At 54.4% G+C, this 13,489-nt stretch overlaps 1 protein-coding gene across 8 annotated transcripts in view; it reads left to right on the top strand.

Annotated features, from left to right (window-relative positions):
* Tle2 (TLE family member 2, transcriptional corepressor) overlaps positions 1 to 13,489 on the top strand; it is a 22,554-nt gene that overhangs the window by 993 nt on the left and 8,072 nt on the right. For 2 of the 8 annotated variants that reach the window (XM_031349210.1, XM_031349208.1), the window contains exons 1-12: positions 5,751 to 5,884; positions 6,083 to 6,195; positions 6,309 to 6,406; positions 6,747 to 6,810; positions 7,105 to 7,149; positions 8,243 to 8,305; positions 10,336 to 10,410; positions 10,557 to 10,740; positions 10,974 to 10,993; positions 11,937 to 12,047; positions 12,712 to 12,756; positions 13,041 to 13,190. In XM_031349210.1, coding sequence (XP_031205070.1) covers positions 6,172 to 6,195; positions 6,309 to 6,406; positions 6,747 to 6,810; positions 7,105 to 7,149; positions 8,243 to 8,305; positions 10,336 to 10,410; positions 10,557 to 10,740; positions 10,974 to 10,993; positions 11,937 to 12,047; positions 12,712 to 12,756; positions 13,041 to 13,190 — 879 coding nt within the window. In that variant the 5' untranslated portion in view covers positions 5,751 to 5,884; positions 6,083 to 6,171. Of the gene's footprint in view, positions 1 to 5,212; positions 5,472 to 5,750; positions 5,885 to 6,082; positions 6,196 to 6,308; positions 6,407 to 6,746; positions 6,811 to 7,035; positions 7,150 to 8,242; positions 8,306 to 10,335; positions 10,411 to 10,556; positions 10,741 to 10,973; positions 10,994 to 11,936; positions 12,048 to 12,711; positions 12,757 to 13,040; positions 13,191 to 13,489 lie in introns of those variants that run through there. The other 6 variants (XM_031349207.1, XM_031349203.1, XM_031349205.1 and 3 more) reach the window with 5 other exon arrangements.

Below are 13,489 nucleotides of genomic sequence, written 5' to 3'. Positions count from 1 at the left end.
AAGAAAGAAAACACGGGGCAGATCTGTCACCAGGACCCCAGATGTCCAAGATAAACTTGCCTGGAGCAGCAGGAGCCCTGACTGCCACAGAGTGGAAGCCTGTGCCAGGCAGCCAGTGCAGACTGTGGGATGAGTCTCCAGCCCTGACGGAGCCCCAGGCCCCTCACTGGCCCAGGTCTGGCTTTCTGTGTCCCGTGCATGCAAGGGCACTGAGGTCCTGGTGCAGATAATTCTAGCTCAGCTGAGCTAAGCAGCTTAGGAGTTTTTTGTTTTTGTTTTGTTTTTTTTTGTTTTTTGTTTTTTTGGTTTTTTTGAGTTTTTTGGGTAGCTATGGATGGTTCTTGAATTTGGGGGAAAGGCCAGGATGGGATTCACACTTATGTGGGCCCTCACAGAGGATGGTGAGATCAAGCCCCGCCTCTCTGTGGGTGTGAGATGTAGATGGCAGTGGACATCCCTTTAGTGTGGCAGCTGTAGAACACTCGTGTTGGTTAAACATTTGCATTTTGTTTTGTTTTGTTTTGGCTTTTATTTTATAGACAAGTGCTTCTCTGTGTAGACCAGGCTGGCCTTGAACTCAGATGTGCTTGCCTCTGCCTACTGAGTGCTTGGGATGGTGGCACATGCCTTTTGTGTAAGCATTTTCTAATCTCACTGAAAGTTTCTTTTGGAACCTCCAGGTTCGGGAGGAGGCCTGGCCCAGGGCCTGCTTGATGTAAGGTTCCAGGGTTCACAAGTCCCCTTTGTCTATCTAGCTGCTCACTTACTGCCTACATCTTCAGCCAGTCCTGGGGCTTCCCACATACCGAGCTGCAGCCCACCCTCCTACTTCTCCCAGTCATAGTCAGAAGCTGAATCAGGGGCACACAAGCAAGGTCAGAGGTCAGGGCTCCCCATTTTAGTTTGACCAGTGTTTAGTTAGAGGGATTTCTAATGAGCCAACTCCTATGCCCTCTGCAGAACCCCAGTATAAAACACCTACATCTAGGAAGCCTTGGGAATTTTCTAAGCAGCTTTGTGACTCCAGGCTCGGCTGTCCCGGGCTTTTCCCCTCCTGAGCCCTCTCATTAGCCTAGCCCAAGCCACAGCAGGGGGCATCTCTGGGAAAACTAGGCACTAACTTTCGGGGAGGGGGTGGCTCCCCCGTGTTCTTACGGAGAAAATGATTGTGTGTGCGCTCCTGTGCGTGATTTTTTTTTTTCCTGCCAAGCTAGGCAGGGAACTGGGGCTCAGGGGTCACCGGTGAGCCCTGGCCAGCAGGAGGGGACCGGCCTGGCTGGTGGCCCAGTGGCTCAGCTGGGGGCTCGGGGAAGGGGAGGCTGGCGCTGTCGGAAGCCAAAGGCTTTGGCCTCCCTGAGGGAGTCGCTTTCCCGGCCCGGGTCGGATCAATGGGCTGTAATTACACCGCGCCGGGCCGGGAGCCGGTGGGGAGGGAGCGGGAGCTGGCAGGAAGGAGGCGGCAGGCGGGGGCGCGGACCCACGTTACTTTGATTGACAGCCAGAGCAGATGCGGCGCGCGGGAGCTTCTGGGATACGTAGTTTTTTTACGGTCCAGAATGCTTGTTCGCAATAGCAATGTCCACTCTGGTAAACTGAGGCACGCCCAGCACCTCCAACCTTCCAACTCCCTGTAAGCCCATTCCACCCCATCCTGTGACTTAATGGGTCAAACGAAATAAGCTTGGGAAGTTAGCTGGGGCAAAAATCAAATCGCAGCCATTCCCTAAGCCGCCAAGGTCCCTTCTTTGCCTCAGTTTACCTATCTCTGAAACAGGCCGAAGGAAGCTTTGGCTGCCGAACCTTGGCAAGGTAGCCACCGAGTCGAGGAACTTATTTTATAAATAAAATGTTTTGAGATAGTAGTCCACGTTAGTCTCGACCTCACAACGGTCCTCCTGCCTCAGCTTCTCGAGTGCTGGGATACCAGGAATCTGCCACCACGGTCAGCTTCAAGGGGCTTTTACTTTTAAAGGGGGATCTACGATCCTCAGAGACCACCACGCGGGGCGCCCACTCACGGCAGGAGCTGGGGGTTTCGGGGAGGAGGAGCTGCACGCCCCAGCTCCATCGGGAGCTTTCCTATTGGTTTATGCCAGACCACCATCTCCTGCTATTGGCTGCAGGGTACCCAGCGCTCATTGGCCAGCGCTTCTGGCAACGTCAGAGACCCATGTGGGAGCTTCGGGAACTGATTGGCTGGCATACCCGACCAACCACGGAGAAGATAGACGGGTCCCTCGGCAGCGGGGCGGCTAGTCTGATTTAAGGTGGTCCGAGCAGTCCCGGCTCCGAGTAGTAGCTTTTTCCCTTTTCTGTTTTTTATTTGCACAGCGCAGAACCGCGGAGCCTGTGTGCACTGAGGCAGGGACGCACTTTGAGGCGCTGAGCCCCACTTTGCAAAGTGGAGGATCCAGGACCAGGCTCAATGGGGAAAAATGGCTCAGGAGGGTGCTCCCCAACTCCCCCACTTCGGGTGTGGTGTCTGTGCACTCCAGGGATGGGGTTCAGGCTGTCCCAAGGGAAACCCCAGATCTTATCTTCTCCTTCCACGGAGGCTTAGAGGCTGTGGCTTCCCAGGCTGAACAACAGAGGAGCAGTAGCCCCTCTTCCAGGAGCTCCCACTCTCTGGGGGGCTCCTTTTGGCCTAGGGATCCTTCACAGCTGGCCTTCTGTGGGGATGCTGCAGCGGGTGGCCTTGGGCTGATCTTAGAATAAGATGGAGGTAGATTTCGGGGAGAGGAGATTTCAGGAATAGAGAACTCAAATTAGGTCATTCAATCATGATAGGGTACCTGGAACTGGGGAGGGTAGAGGGTGTGGCCAGGCACAAATAATGCTTAGAGGGAATGTGTCCTCCGGGTAATAGGAAACCAGCGGAGATTTTTATAGGGTTAGAGACCCGAGGTTGAAGGTCACTAGCAAGAAGAGTGCTGTGTGGGACAAGGGAGCGGGGCTGGTCTGAGCAAAATTTGGCAGTGTAAGCATAGTGACACACCTGCGGCCCTGACTTCTCAGATGAGATCAGCCTGGGTTAGATTGCTACCAATAGCAAACAAGCTTGATTTGGGGAGATGGGGAGGGTTTGCCAAGGCGATGGCGCAGGAAGAGGAAATTCTGGGGTCCGGGGCCTCTGGGGATCAGAAGTTCTCAGACACCAAAAGCTGGGGTCTGGGGACAGCTTGTGGGACACTGTTTTCTCAGAGTTCTCAGGAGCCAGGAGTGTGCTAGAATTTCTGGTGCGTTCCTCGGTCTGCAAGGAACAAATGATGAGTAGAGAACAAAGCAGAAACTAGCACTGAGGAGTAAGATGCCTTGTTCTCAGAAGCAGGTGCTGGGAGATGCTTCAAGGCACCAGTGCAGGCCTTTGCAGGGGAGAATATGAGTGGTCAGAACCGGAAAGAATGGTCTATGTAGAAGGAACCGCACATTGTACAGCACCAGCGAAAGCCTTAAGGCTGGACAATGCCTAGGATGCTGGAGAGCATGGTGATCCCGATACTGAGAGTGCTCCACCCCTGGCCAGGCTCCAGCCACTCATTGGGGGATTCTAAGGTGGGGAATGGGATGAGGGGAGCGCTACCACGAATCAGGCCCCTAGCACCCTCTCTGGGGGATTCTAGGCAGGTGGTCCAAGGAGTTACTGAACACTCATTCTCAGAGGGCTAAATGTCTAGGTCTTTCTTTCTGTCACTTTCTGGGCCCATGGACTTTGTAAAGTTCCATCTACAAGGTCAACCTTACTGGGCACTCTCCCACACATATGGTCCCAGTGGCTCATGTTTGCTACTCTGTCATTGCTTGTCTACATTGTTGCTTTTTTCACCCAGCTCCTGACCAGCCAGCTGTGATCTTGCCTGGTCTGTGGCTCATCTCCCAGAGTCTGATCAGAGAGAGCTCCATTCTGTCCTTTCATCCTGGAAGTCCTAGGTTTTAGCTAGTATCCTCCTGCTGTAGAGCACTGGCCCCGAGTCTCATAAAGGCCCCTGTCTTCTGTAGTTGACTTAGCTGCCCACAGAGATCCAAACTTTAAGAATGGATGTGAGGTCTTTCCCCCATGATTGTTGCCCACTGTTTCCCAGTGCATAGTAGTTCACAGTAGCACCAGGCATAGGTTTATTGGTGGATTTAATGATGGACCAGAGCTCAGGTGTCTTCCCCTTTTTTTTTTTTCTTCTCCCTCCCTGAGACAAGGTTTCTCTGTGTAGAACCTGGCTGGCCTGAAACTTGCTCTGTAGATATCTTAGTTAGGGTTTTACTGCTGTAAACAGACACCATGACCATTGCAATTGGGGCTGGCTTACAGAGTCAGAGGATCAGTCCATAATCATCAGAGACAGGTGCATGGCGGCCTCCAGGCAGGCATGGTGCAGGAGGAGGGGAGAGTTCTGTGTCTTCAGAAGGCTGCTAGCAGAAGCCTGACTTATGCCCTTGGCAGAGCTTCAAAGCCCACCCCCCACAGGGACACACTTCCTCCAACAAGACCACACCTCCAAATAGTGCCACTTCCTGGGCCAAGCATAGTCAAAGTAGATCAAGCTGGCCTGAAACTCACAGAAATCTGCATTTCAAGCGCTGGGATTAAAGGCATGGGCCACCATCTTCCTCTTCCTAAATAAAATGGGATAAAGAGCTGTCTTGTCACCGGGTAGTGGTGGCCTTTGATCCCAGCACTTGGGAGGCAGAGGCAGGCGGATTTCTGAGTTCAAGGCCAGCCTGGTCTACAGAGTTAGTTCCAGGACAGTCAGGGCTACACAGAGAAACCCTGTCTCAAAAAAACAGAAACAAAAACAAAAACAAAAACAAAAAAGCTGTCTTTTCCTGCCAGAGTTGGAAACAAGGATGATTCCTAGGAGGGGTTCCATGGTGACAAGTGGCTTCTCAGCTCTGGGGGACACACTTAAACTTGATGTGATGTAGGAGGTGGGCCTGATGACACACGGAGGTCTGTTGTCCCAGCTACTACAGGGACTGAGCTCAAGCTCAAGTTTTGCAGGGGCAATTTAGCAAGACCTTACCTCCAAAAGTAAAAGGGGGCTGGGGGCGTGGTCAAGAATGGAGTTCCCAATCCCTTGTGAGGAACTGGGGGCGTGGTCATGGGTGGCGCCCCGCCTAGAATCCCTCAGTGACGGTCTGGGGGCGTGGTCATGGGTGGCGCCCCGCCTAGAATCCCTCAGTGAGGGTCTGGGGGCAGGGTCAGTGGTGGAACCTCTGCAGAAGATTTTCTAGTGTTCAGGTTCAAGATACACAGAGCTGAGGTTCTATGCACCTCAGTGTAAGGAGTCTGGCCCTTTAGGACCCCTGCCTAAAGATAGAGGAGGCCACCCAGTTAGGTGGCTGGTGGTGGCACTAGCATGCAAGTCTGTGGTGGGCTCTGAGTCTGGCCAAGCTGCCCTGGGCTCTGTCCTGGATCTCTCCAGAGTGGGGTAGCTTTGGCTGACAAGCATAGCCTGGGTCTGCCCTTCCTGGGACAGGTGTGTATCTCTCTATCGCACTTGGGGGTGTTTATCCTTCATAGGGTACAGTGTCGCTGTCCCAAAGAACCCACGTGCAGCCCCCAGGGCTCTAGAAGTGCGCAGAGATGTTTTTTTGCCTAATTTCTCTCCCCTCCCCCCTTTTTTTTTGAGTGGGGGTGGGGCGGAACATTAGGATGGAAACCAAGCCTCAGTTTCCCCAGCGAGTCTTGGAGCTGAAGAAGCAAAGCAGGCGGGGGCGGCGGTGCCACCTTAAGGCGGGTCCCGCCCGCGGCTCCCAGCCGAGCCCCGCGGAGGGAGGCGGCTCCGCAGCCACCAAGGCCACCAGCGCCGACCCCGGGCGGCGGCCACGGACCTGCGGCGCTGACTGCAGCTGCCCCTGGGCTGGACAACCCGGGGCGCGCTGGCTGGAGGTGGGGGCGCAGCGCGGGGTCCTGGTCCCCTGCCCCGACAGGCTCTCCCTGGCTGCTCTTTCTTTGCGTAAAAATCCCTCCCCCAGCTCCGGCTTCTGTCCTAGCTTTTCTCAGCCTCAGTCTGCTTGTACCCCAGCTTTAGCTTAGCACCCCAAATTCTACTGCCTGATCCTCCCCGCACCCCAATTCTCTCCCCAGCGCCATCTCTGCACCCCAGCTTCCCTTTGCCACATCCTCAAGCCTCCAAGAAGCTGGGGGGTCCCTTCTCTCACCCATCCATCAGCAAGATGTACCCCCAGGGAAGGCACCCGGTGAGTACTGAGACTTCCACCTTAGGCTGCAGGAGGTGGGGGCAAGGGAGGGAACTCCTGCCTGCTGTTACCCTGGAACTCACCCTAGTGTCCTTCCCCACTCTCCCCCTCAGACCCCACTGCAGTCTGGCCAGCCTTTCAAGTTCTCAGTCCTGGAAATCTGTGACCGGATCAAAGAGGAATTTCAGTTTCTCCAAGCTCAATACCACAGGTGAGGGGGCCCTACTTTAGGGCCCTGGGAGGCCCCATGGGAGTGAGCGGGGGTGGGGGGGGCTCTTGCAGGGGCGTGGCTTCTAGGACAAGGGGCGGAGCTCATTGGGCCTACTTGAGGGCTTCCTGGTGGAGGTGGTACCCAGATGCATGTGAGATGAGTAGATTCTGGGAAAGCCTTCCCCAGGAATGTTTTGATCCCAGGAGTAGCTGGGCTCAGCAGGACAGGTGACAATTTCTAAAGGAGTGGGGAGCCAGCGGCTTCCACCTGTCACTGTGGAAACTGACCCATGTGGGTTGTGGCGCGGCAACCCCCTTTTTTGTCTAATCTTCCTGCCTAGCCTCAAGCTAGAGTGTGAGAAGCTGGCCAGCGAGAAGACAGAAATGCAAAGGCATTATGTGATGGTAAGGGATACCTGCCATATTGCTCACCTCCATGCTCTCCCTAAAGAGGGCAGACTGGGATGCCAGGCACTATTCTGTGGGTGCCCTCCCCCCAATTTTGGGGACTGCCTGCTTGTCCCATCTCTCTGAGCCCAACCGTGATCCATCTTGTGGGTTCCCTGTCTGGGTCCCCATGGGGCTCAGGGTGTTTGTGTCCTGCCCTGATACTCGTACCCCCCCCTCGAGGCTGCACCCCATCAGTGTCCTCAGGGTGGCAACAGCTGTCCACACTGGCCAAGACTGTCTCCTTTGCAGTACTACGAGATGTCCTACGGACTCAACATTGAAATGCATAAACAGGTGACCATGTGGGGTCTGGGTGTCCGTGGGAAGGGGCTTAAGCACATCCACAGCTCAGGTGATAGTCCCAAAGGTTCCGAGTGGATCTGAGATTTGAGATAGCCCTGGAGGTTCTGAGGACTCAAGGTCCTGAGATAGCCCTGGAGGTTCTGAGGACTCAAGGTCCTGAGATAGCCCTGGAGGTTCTGAGGACTCAAGGTTCTGAGATAGCCCTGGAGGTTCTGAGGACTCAAGGTTCTGAGATAGCCCTGGAGATTCTGAGGACTCAAGGTTCTGAGATAGCTCTGGAGGTTCTGAGATAGCCCTGGAGGTTCTGAGGACTCAAGGTTCTGAGATAGCTCTGGAGGTTCTGAGGACTCAAGGTTCTGAGATAGACAGCACTTGGCGTTGGAAGGTTGGTCCCACAGGCTTCTGAGACACCAGTGTGTGGTGTTAAGGTTCTGAGATATACTCTATGTAGAGATTGACTCCGAGGTCTGTAATTAAACCTGAGTCCCCAAAGTGGCCAGTGGCTGGCTCTAGGAGGTCCTGAGGGTTCACAGATCTGTTGATGAGTGGATTTATAGGCTCTGCCCCTGAACACTCACGATTCCATGGTGGAGCCCTACCTAGGCTCCCTTCTGTGCAGGTAGACGCCGCGTGAACCTCACCTGCCATATGCTTCCCCGGGTTTCCGTGGGACTTGGTGCTGATGTGGCCAGCAGGAGAGCTGGTCCACTGTTCTACTCAGTCACTGTCCTTACCTTGTGGAGGACACAGGCCTGGTTGGGGACCAGAGGCAACCACAGAACAGCCCCAAGAGACCTGACCTGCAGAGAGCTGGGTCATGCCAGATAAACATCCACCCTTTCACACAGGTTACTAGAGCCTCAGGGGGTGACCACAGTGCTGCTTTGCGAATCTGTTCATCTAAGTTTGCATCTCTGAGGGCTTCATAAGGCGGTGGGGGAGGTGCCACAGACTTGCAGGACCTTAGCCTCCAGGACTCCCTAGCCAATCAGCTCCACAGATGCTCAGTCCAGCTAGGGGCTGGATGGTGGAGGTAGCTAGCTGTCCCTCCCCAGTCCCATCCAGCTTGTCGCTTCTCTACCAGGCTGAGATTGTGAAGCGCCTCAGTGCGATCTGTGCCCAGATGGTCCCGTTCCTTACTCAGGAGGTGAGTGTGCAGAGCCTGGGGGGGGGGTGGCAGAGAGGGTGTCCTGGGCCTGGGGAGACACTGAGGGTGAGGACCAGAGACATTCTGCTCCTCATATGTCCCTGAGTGCACATATAATGAGGCCAGAGATCAGCTTTGGTGTGCTTCCCAAAGTGACACCCACCTTTATTTGCTTTTATTACACTTTTACACATTTATTTAATTTTATATATACACGGGTGTTTTGTCTGCATGTCTGTGCACCATATGTGTGCAGTACCCTCAGAGGCCGGAGGAGGACGCTGTGTCCTCTGGAATTGGAGTTACAGATGGGTTGTGAGCCATCATGTGGGTGCCAGGAATCGAACCCTGGTCCTTTGAGAGAGCAGCCAGAGTTCTTAGCCACTGAGCCAACCCATAATTTATTTTTTTGAGAGGAGGTGCATGGGCCATAGCTCCCATCTGGAGGCCAGAGGTCAACTTGCAGGAACGGGTCCTCTCCTCACACTATGTGGTTCGCAAAGATTGAACGGAGGTTGTTGTTGGCTTGGCCACAATATCTTCCCCTGCTGAGACATCTTGCCATCCCACCCCCTTTAAATAGACAGGGACTCTGACTGGCCTGGAGATTTGCCAAGTTGGTGATGCTGTCTGGTCAGTGAGACCCAGGATCTCCCTGTCTCCTCACTCATGCTAGAATAACAGACACACACTACCATGCCTGGCTTTTTTCAGGGTTTCTGGGGAATTGAACTCAGGTCCCTATGGTCTCATGACAAGCACTTTACCGACTCAGCCATTTCTCTAACCCTGACTCTCTGCTCTGGATGGAGCTAGCTAGGGCTGCACCTGTACCCATGGCTTACATCCTGCAGCCAGGTCTGCTGGTAGAAGTCCTTAGGCAAAATACACGCCTCTCCGTGCTTACCTCCTGGTTAGGGTGTCTTGAGAGTTAGATGAGCAATTATGGGACTAATCTTACAGGGTGACTCTTGGTCAAAATTTGCAAATTTTGTTAGGCATTTTTAGGGCAGTGATTTTGAAAACACAGAATCAGCACAGATAGAGGCTAACCGGTGTGAATAGCTCATTAAACATCAGAAAGCCCCATGGCCTGCCTTGTTCCTGCTGACCACAGGACCTTGGTGTTGGCCACTGCCACTTCTGTATGGAGATGTTCCTCCAGAGACACGGGCAGGTCCCACCGCAGGGTGGGCACACTGGGTACCCCACACAACCAGCATCCTCAGCTTTTCTGTGGGACCTGCTGCCTTTCTCCTGAGGGTAGGTGACAGATCATCTCACAGTAAGGCCAGTTACCTACCTGAGTAGGGCCACCAGCCACGTGTGCTTAAGTTTACTGAATCCATCCATATTTAATGTTGTTATGCTGGGGATAAGCATGCAGGGTGGGTCCTTCTCCTGACCTGTGTACCCAACCCTAGGCTGCACATTCTGAGGTGGGTGCTTAGTTTGTGGGTACTTGGCATGTGGGTAGTGGGTATATATGGGTACTTAGTATGTGGGTGCTTGGAATTCAGGTATTTTATTTTATATGCAGGTGCTTATTTATGTATGACACACTGTCTATGTGGACAGAGTGTGGTGTCATATGGAGTTCCTAGCAAGTGGTTAGAGGCTGGGACACTCACTGCCCAGCAGTCCTCGGGGTCCAGTATGCCCCAAAAAGCATGACCTGGAACTGTGGCCCCAGAGCCTGGGGAAGAGGCCAGGTCTCTGAAGGGTCAGTTAAGCAGTCAGAGAGGGGCTGGGGAAGGTGGCCCACAAGCATGAAGACCTGAGTTCAGATCCCCAGGAACTGGGAAAAAGTGAGGTGTGGTGTTCCTGTAACTACAGCAGGGGAGACAGGGACAGGAGATCCTGGGGCTACTGGATAGATTCCAGCTGGGCTGGGAGACCCCCCTCAAAATAAGGTGGGAGACAGCAGCAGCACCTGCCTCTGTCCTCCACGTGCAGAAATACACATAGACAGACAGACAAGTTGGACTGCACAGCCTGGGACTCAGTGCCCACCTCCCTTTTCCCCCAAGCATCAGCAGCAGGTGCTTCAGGCTGTGGACCGAGCCAAGCAGGTGACCGTGGGGGAACTGAACAGTCTTCTGGGGGTAAGTCGCCCCAGCCCGTCTTTGGGGATGCCCTGCTCCCAGCCCAGGCACCCAGTGGGTCCTCACCGGCGTGCACTCAGCATTCCCCCTCCGGTACACTCTGTCCCCGCCGCCCGCCTCCCCCTGGCCATCCTCTCCCCATTCAGCAGCAGAATCAGCTCCAGCCGCTGTCCCAGGCACCCCCTGTGCCTCTCACCCCGCGCCCAGCCGGCCTGGTGGGTGCTGGGGCCACTGGGCTGCTGGCCCTATCTGGGGCGCTGGCTGCGCAGGCCCAACTGGTGGCTGCCGTAAAGGAAGACCGTGTGGGTGTGGACACCGAGGGGTCCAGAGGTGAGTGGGCGAGCCTGTGCTGGCGGGAGGGTGATAGCTAGTAGGAGCTGGAGCTGTGGGGTTCAGTGTTCGTACTGTTTGTCCTTGGGAACACACTAGCTGTCTCTGCAGAGGCATCTCCCTGGGATGCGGGAGGTCAGGTTCTGACGGGAAGGAGCTGTTCCGCCCACCGAAGCCTCGCAGGTTACAGACCCCTAATCATCTGTTTCCTTTCGGCTTCCTGCCATCCACAGTGGACAGAGCTGCCAGCAGGGTGAGTGCCGGCTGTGAGAACCTGTTTGTGTTCAAGTAGGCTAGGGGATTGGGGGTGTGGCCTGCCCCCAGCCTTCACCACCCGGGGGCGCTGCTGCAAGGATACCGGCACCACCACATCCAGTGTACAGGGTGCCCGGGCTAGAACCCAGGGCCTGGTGAACGAGATATGAGCACTGTTACTTTATGAGACGGGGTCTCACTCACAGAGATCCTCCTGCCTCTTGGATTCTGACGTTAGAACTACCAAGCCAGCTATGGTTTATTTAATTTGAGGCATGGTCTTGCTTTGTAAGCCATACTACATTGAATTTAGGAGAATCTTTCTGCCTCAGTGTCTTAAATTCTGCTATAATGGGTGTGCCTCAGCAAGTCCTGCCTGGGTCCTCATGCAGGCAGACTTCTTGCTCAGCTGAGAGTGCCCACCCCCCAACTCTCAAGGGGTTAGTTGTGAGGTTTTTTTGTTTTTTGTTTTTTTTTAAACATTTTTTTAAAGATTTATTTATTATTATATGTAAGTACAGTGTAGCTGTCTTCAGACACACCAGAAGAGGGTGTCAGATCTCATTACGGGTGGTTGTGAGCCACCATGTGGTTGCTGGGATTTGAACTCAGGACCTTTGGAAGAACAGTCGGTGCTCTTATCCAATGAGCCATCTCACCAGCCCCTAGTTGTGAGTTTTTGATGGATTATAAGTCTCACTTGTAATGCATTTTCATAGGACTCAGTTTTCCCACCTGTATAATAGTTCATTCCTCTATTAGCTTACAAAGGAAGAGAATTTAGCAGTAACGCTGAAGTAGAGACCTGCCTAGAATCCCTAGCAAGCGGCTGGGGGCATGGTCAGGGGTGGAGCCCCCCTATGATCCCACCAAACAAGGGCCACTCAGTGTTGGCTGGACAAGAATGTAGTCTGGGAACCCACCTTACACCTCTCTCGCAGAGTTCTTCCCCCTCGCCCCCTGAAAGTCTGGTGGAGGAGGAGCATTCCAGTAGCCGAGGTGGCAATGGGAAACCGCAGAGAGCTGAAGACAAGGATCTCTCGGGGCCTTATGTGAGTTCCAGAGAGAGACAGAAGGCTGGGGTGGACAGGGGTGGACCTGGACTGGCCCTGGTCAGATCCATGGGAACTTCGTCTGTAATACTCACTTCTGTAGCCTCCCATAGTTTGTGGAGCACCTGCTCATCAAAAGACACTTTTTGTCCTGCCGGGTCTCATTGCTAAGGCTTTGTAGCCTAGGGGCCATGCAGCTGTTTTGATATGAGCTTAACTGCTGGCATAGCTCGGAGGTAGAGCGCCTGCACAGAGTCCCCGGTGAGGGTCTAGGGACATGACTCAGGAACAGAGAGCTTCCAAGAGCCACTGGGCACCATGCTTAGCAGCACAAGGGAACATGTAACTTTGGAGGTGGTGTTTCTGCAGGTGGCACCGTTGGCTCCTCCCAGCGTGCATCCACCTGTGGTCTCTGCTATTGTTTGGGTCAGGAATCAGGTCCAGCATCTGCGAATGAAGCTGGAACATGGTGTTCCTCCAGAGGACTGTGGGAGCTACGGAAGGCTGTAGAGCAGAGGCAGTGAGGGGGCCAGGCTCTCTAAAGGCAGTGAGGCTGGAGGGGGGCGCTGTCCCCTAGACAGACCTGCCTGAGACAGAGAGAGGGCTGGGCATGGTGTGGAGACAGGGCCGTGACTGAGGTGGTGTGCTCTCTGTGCTTCCCTAGGACAGTGAGGAAGACAAGAGTGACTATAACCTGGTGGTGGATGAGGTGAGACAGCGGGGTGGGGGTCGGGCAAGGGAGGGGGATGGAGGGAAGAAATTCCTGGCTATCTCTGGCCCACTCAGACTGGGGACATGTGGGGCGGGCAGTCTGGAGGACTCTGGAATGCCTATTACAGCACAGATGGGGAAACTGAGGCCCACAGGATGATAGAAGAGGCTGCGCCCCACCGCAGAGGCTCCCAGTCTCCATAAGGTGGGGGGCCACATGGCAGCTATGGGAGTCTTTCCTGCTTCACGGGTCCCCACCCAATGTCACCTTCTTGAATTCAGGACCAACCTTCAGAGCCCCCCAGCCCTGTGACCACCCCCGGTGGGAAGGCGCCCATCTGCATCCCTGCCCGCAGGGACCTCACAGACAGTCCAGCCTCCTTGGCCTCCAGTTTGGGCTCACCGCTCCCCAGAAGCAAAGACGCAGCTCTGGTAAGGAAGTCGGGACGCCTGAAGCTCATTTCATTCATCCCAGGGTGCAAGCAGTGAGCCAGTCAGGGTGCCAGCCAGCCAGGGTGCCAGCCAGCCAGGCCAGGGCAGTCTGCGTTTTCTTACTCATTTTGTTCGCTTGCTTCTGTTTGATTTGGTTTTGCTTGTTGGTTTTTGGGTTTGTTTGGTTTGGTTCGGGAGACAATATTTCTTGGCCTCCAACTCTTCATATAGTCTAGGATGGCACCGAATCCTTTGTGGTAAACTCCCTTACCACAAAGGATTTTTTTTTTTTTTTTTTG

Source organism: Mastomys coucha, unplaced genomic scaffold (genome assembly GCF_008632895.1).
Source record: "Mastomys coucha isolate ucsf_1 unplaced genomic scaffold, UCSF_Mcou_1 pScaffold4, whole genome shotgun sequence".
Lineage (NCBI taxonomy): Eukaryota > Metazoa > Chordata > Mammalia > Rodentia > Muridae > Mastomys > Mastomys coucha.
This window is presented reverse-complemented; position numbering and strand designations above follow the sequence as displayed.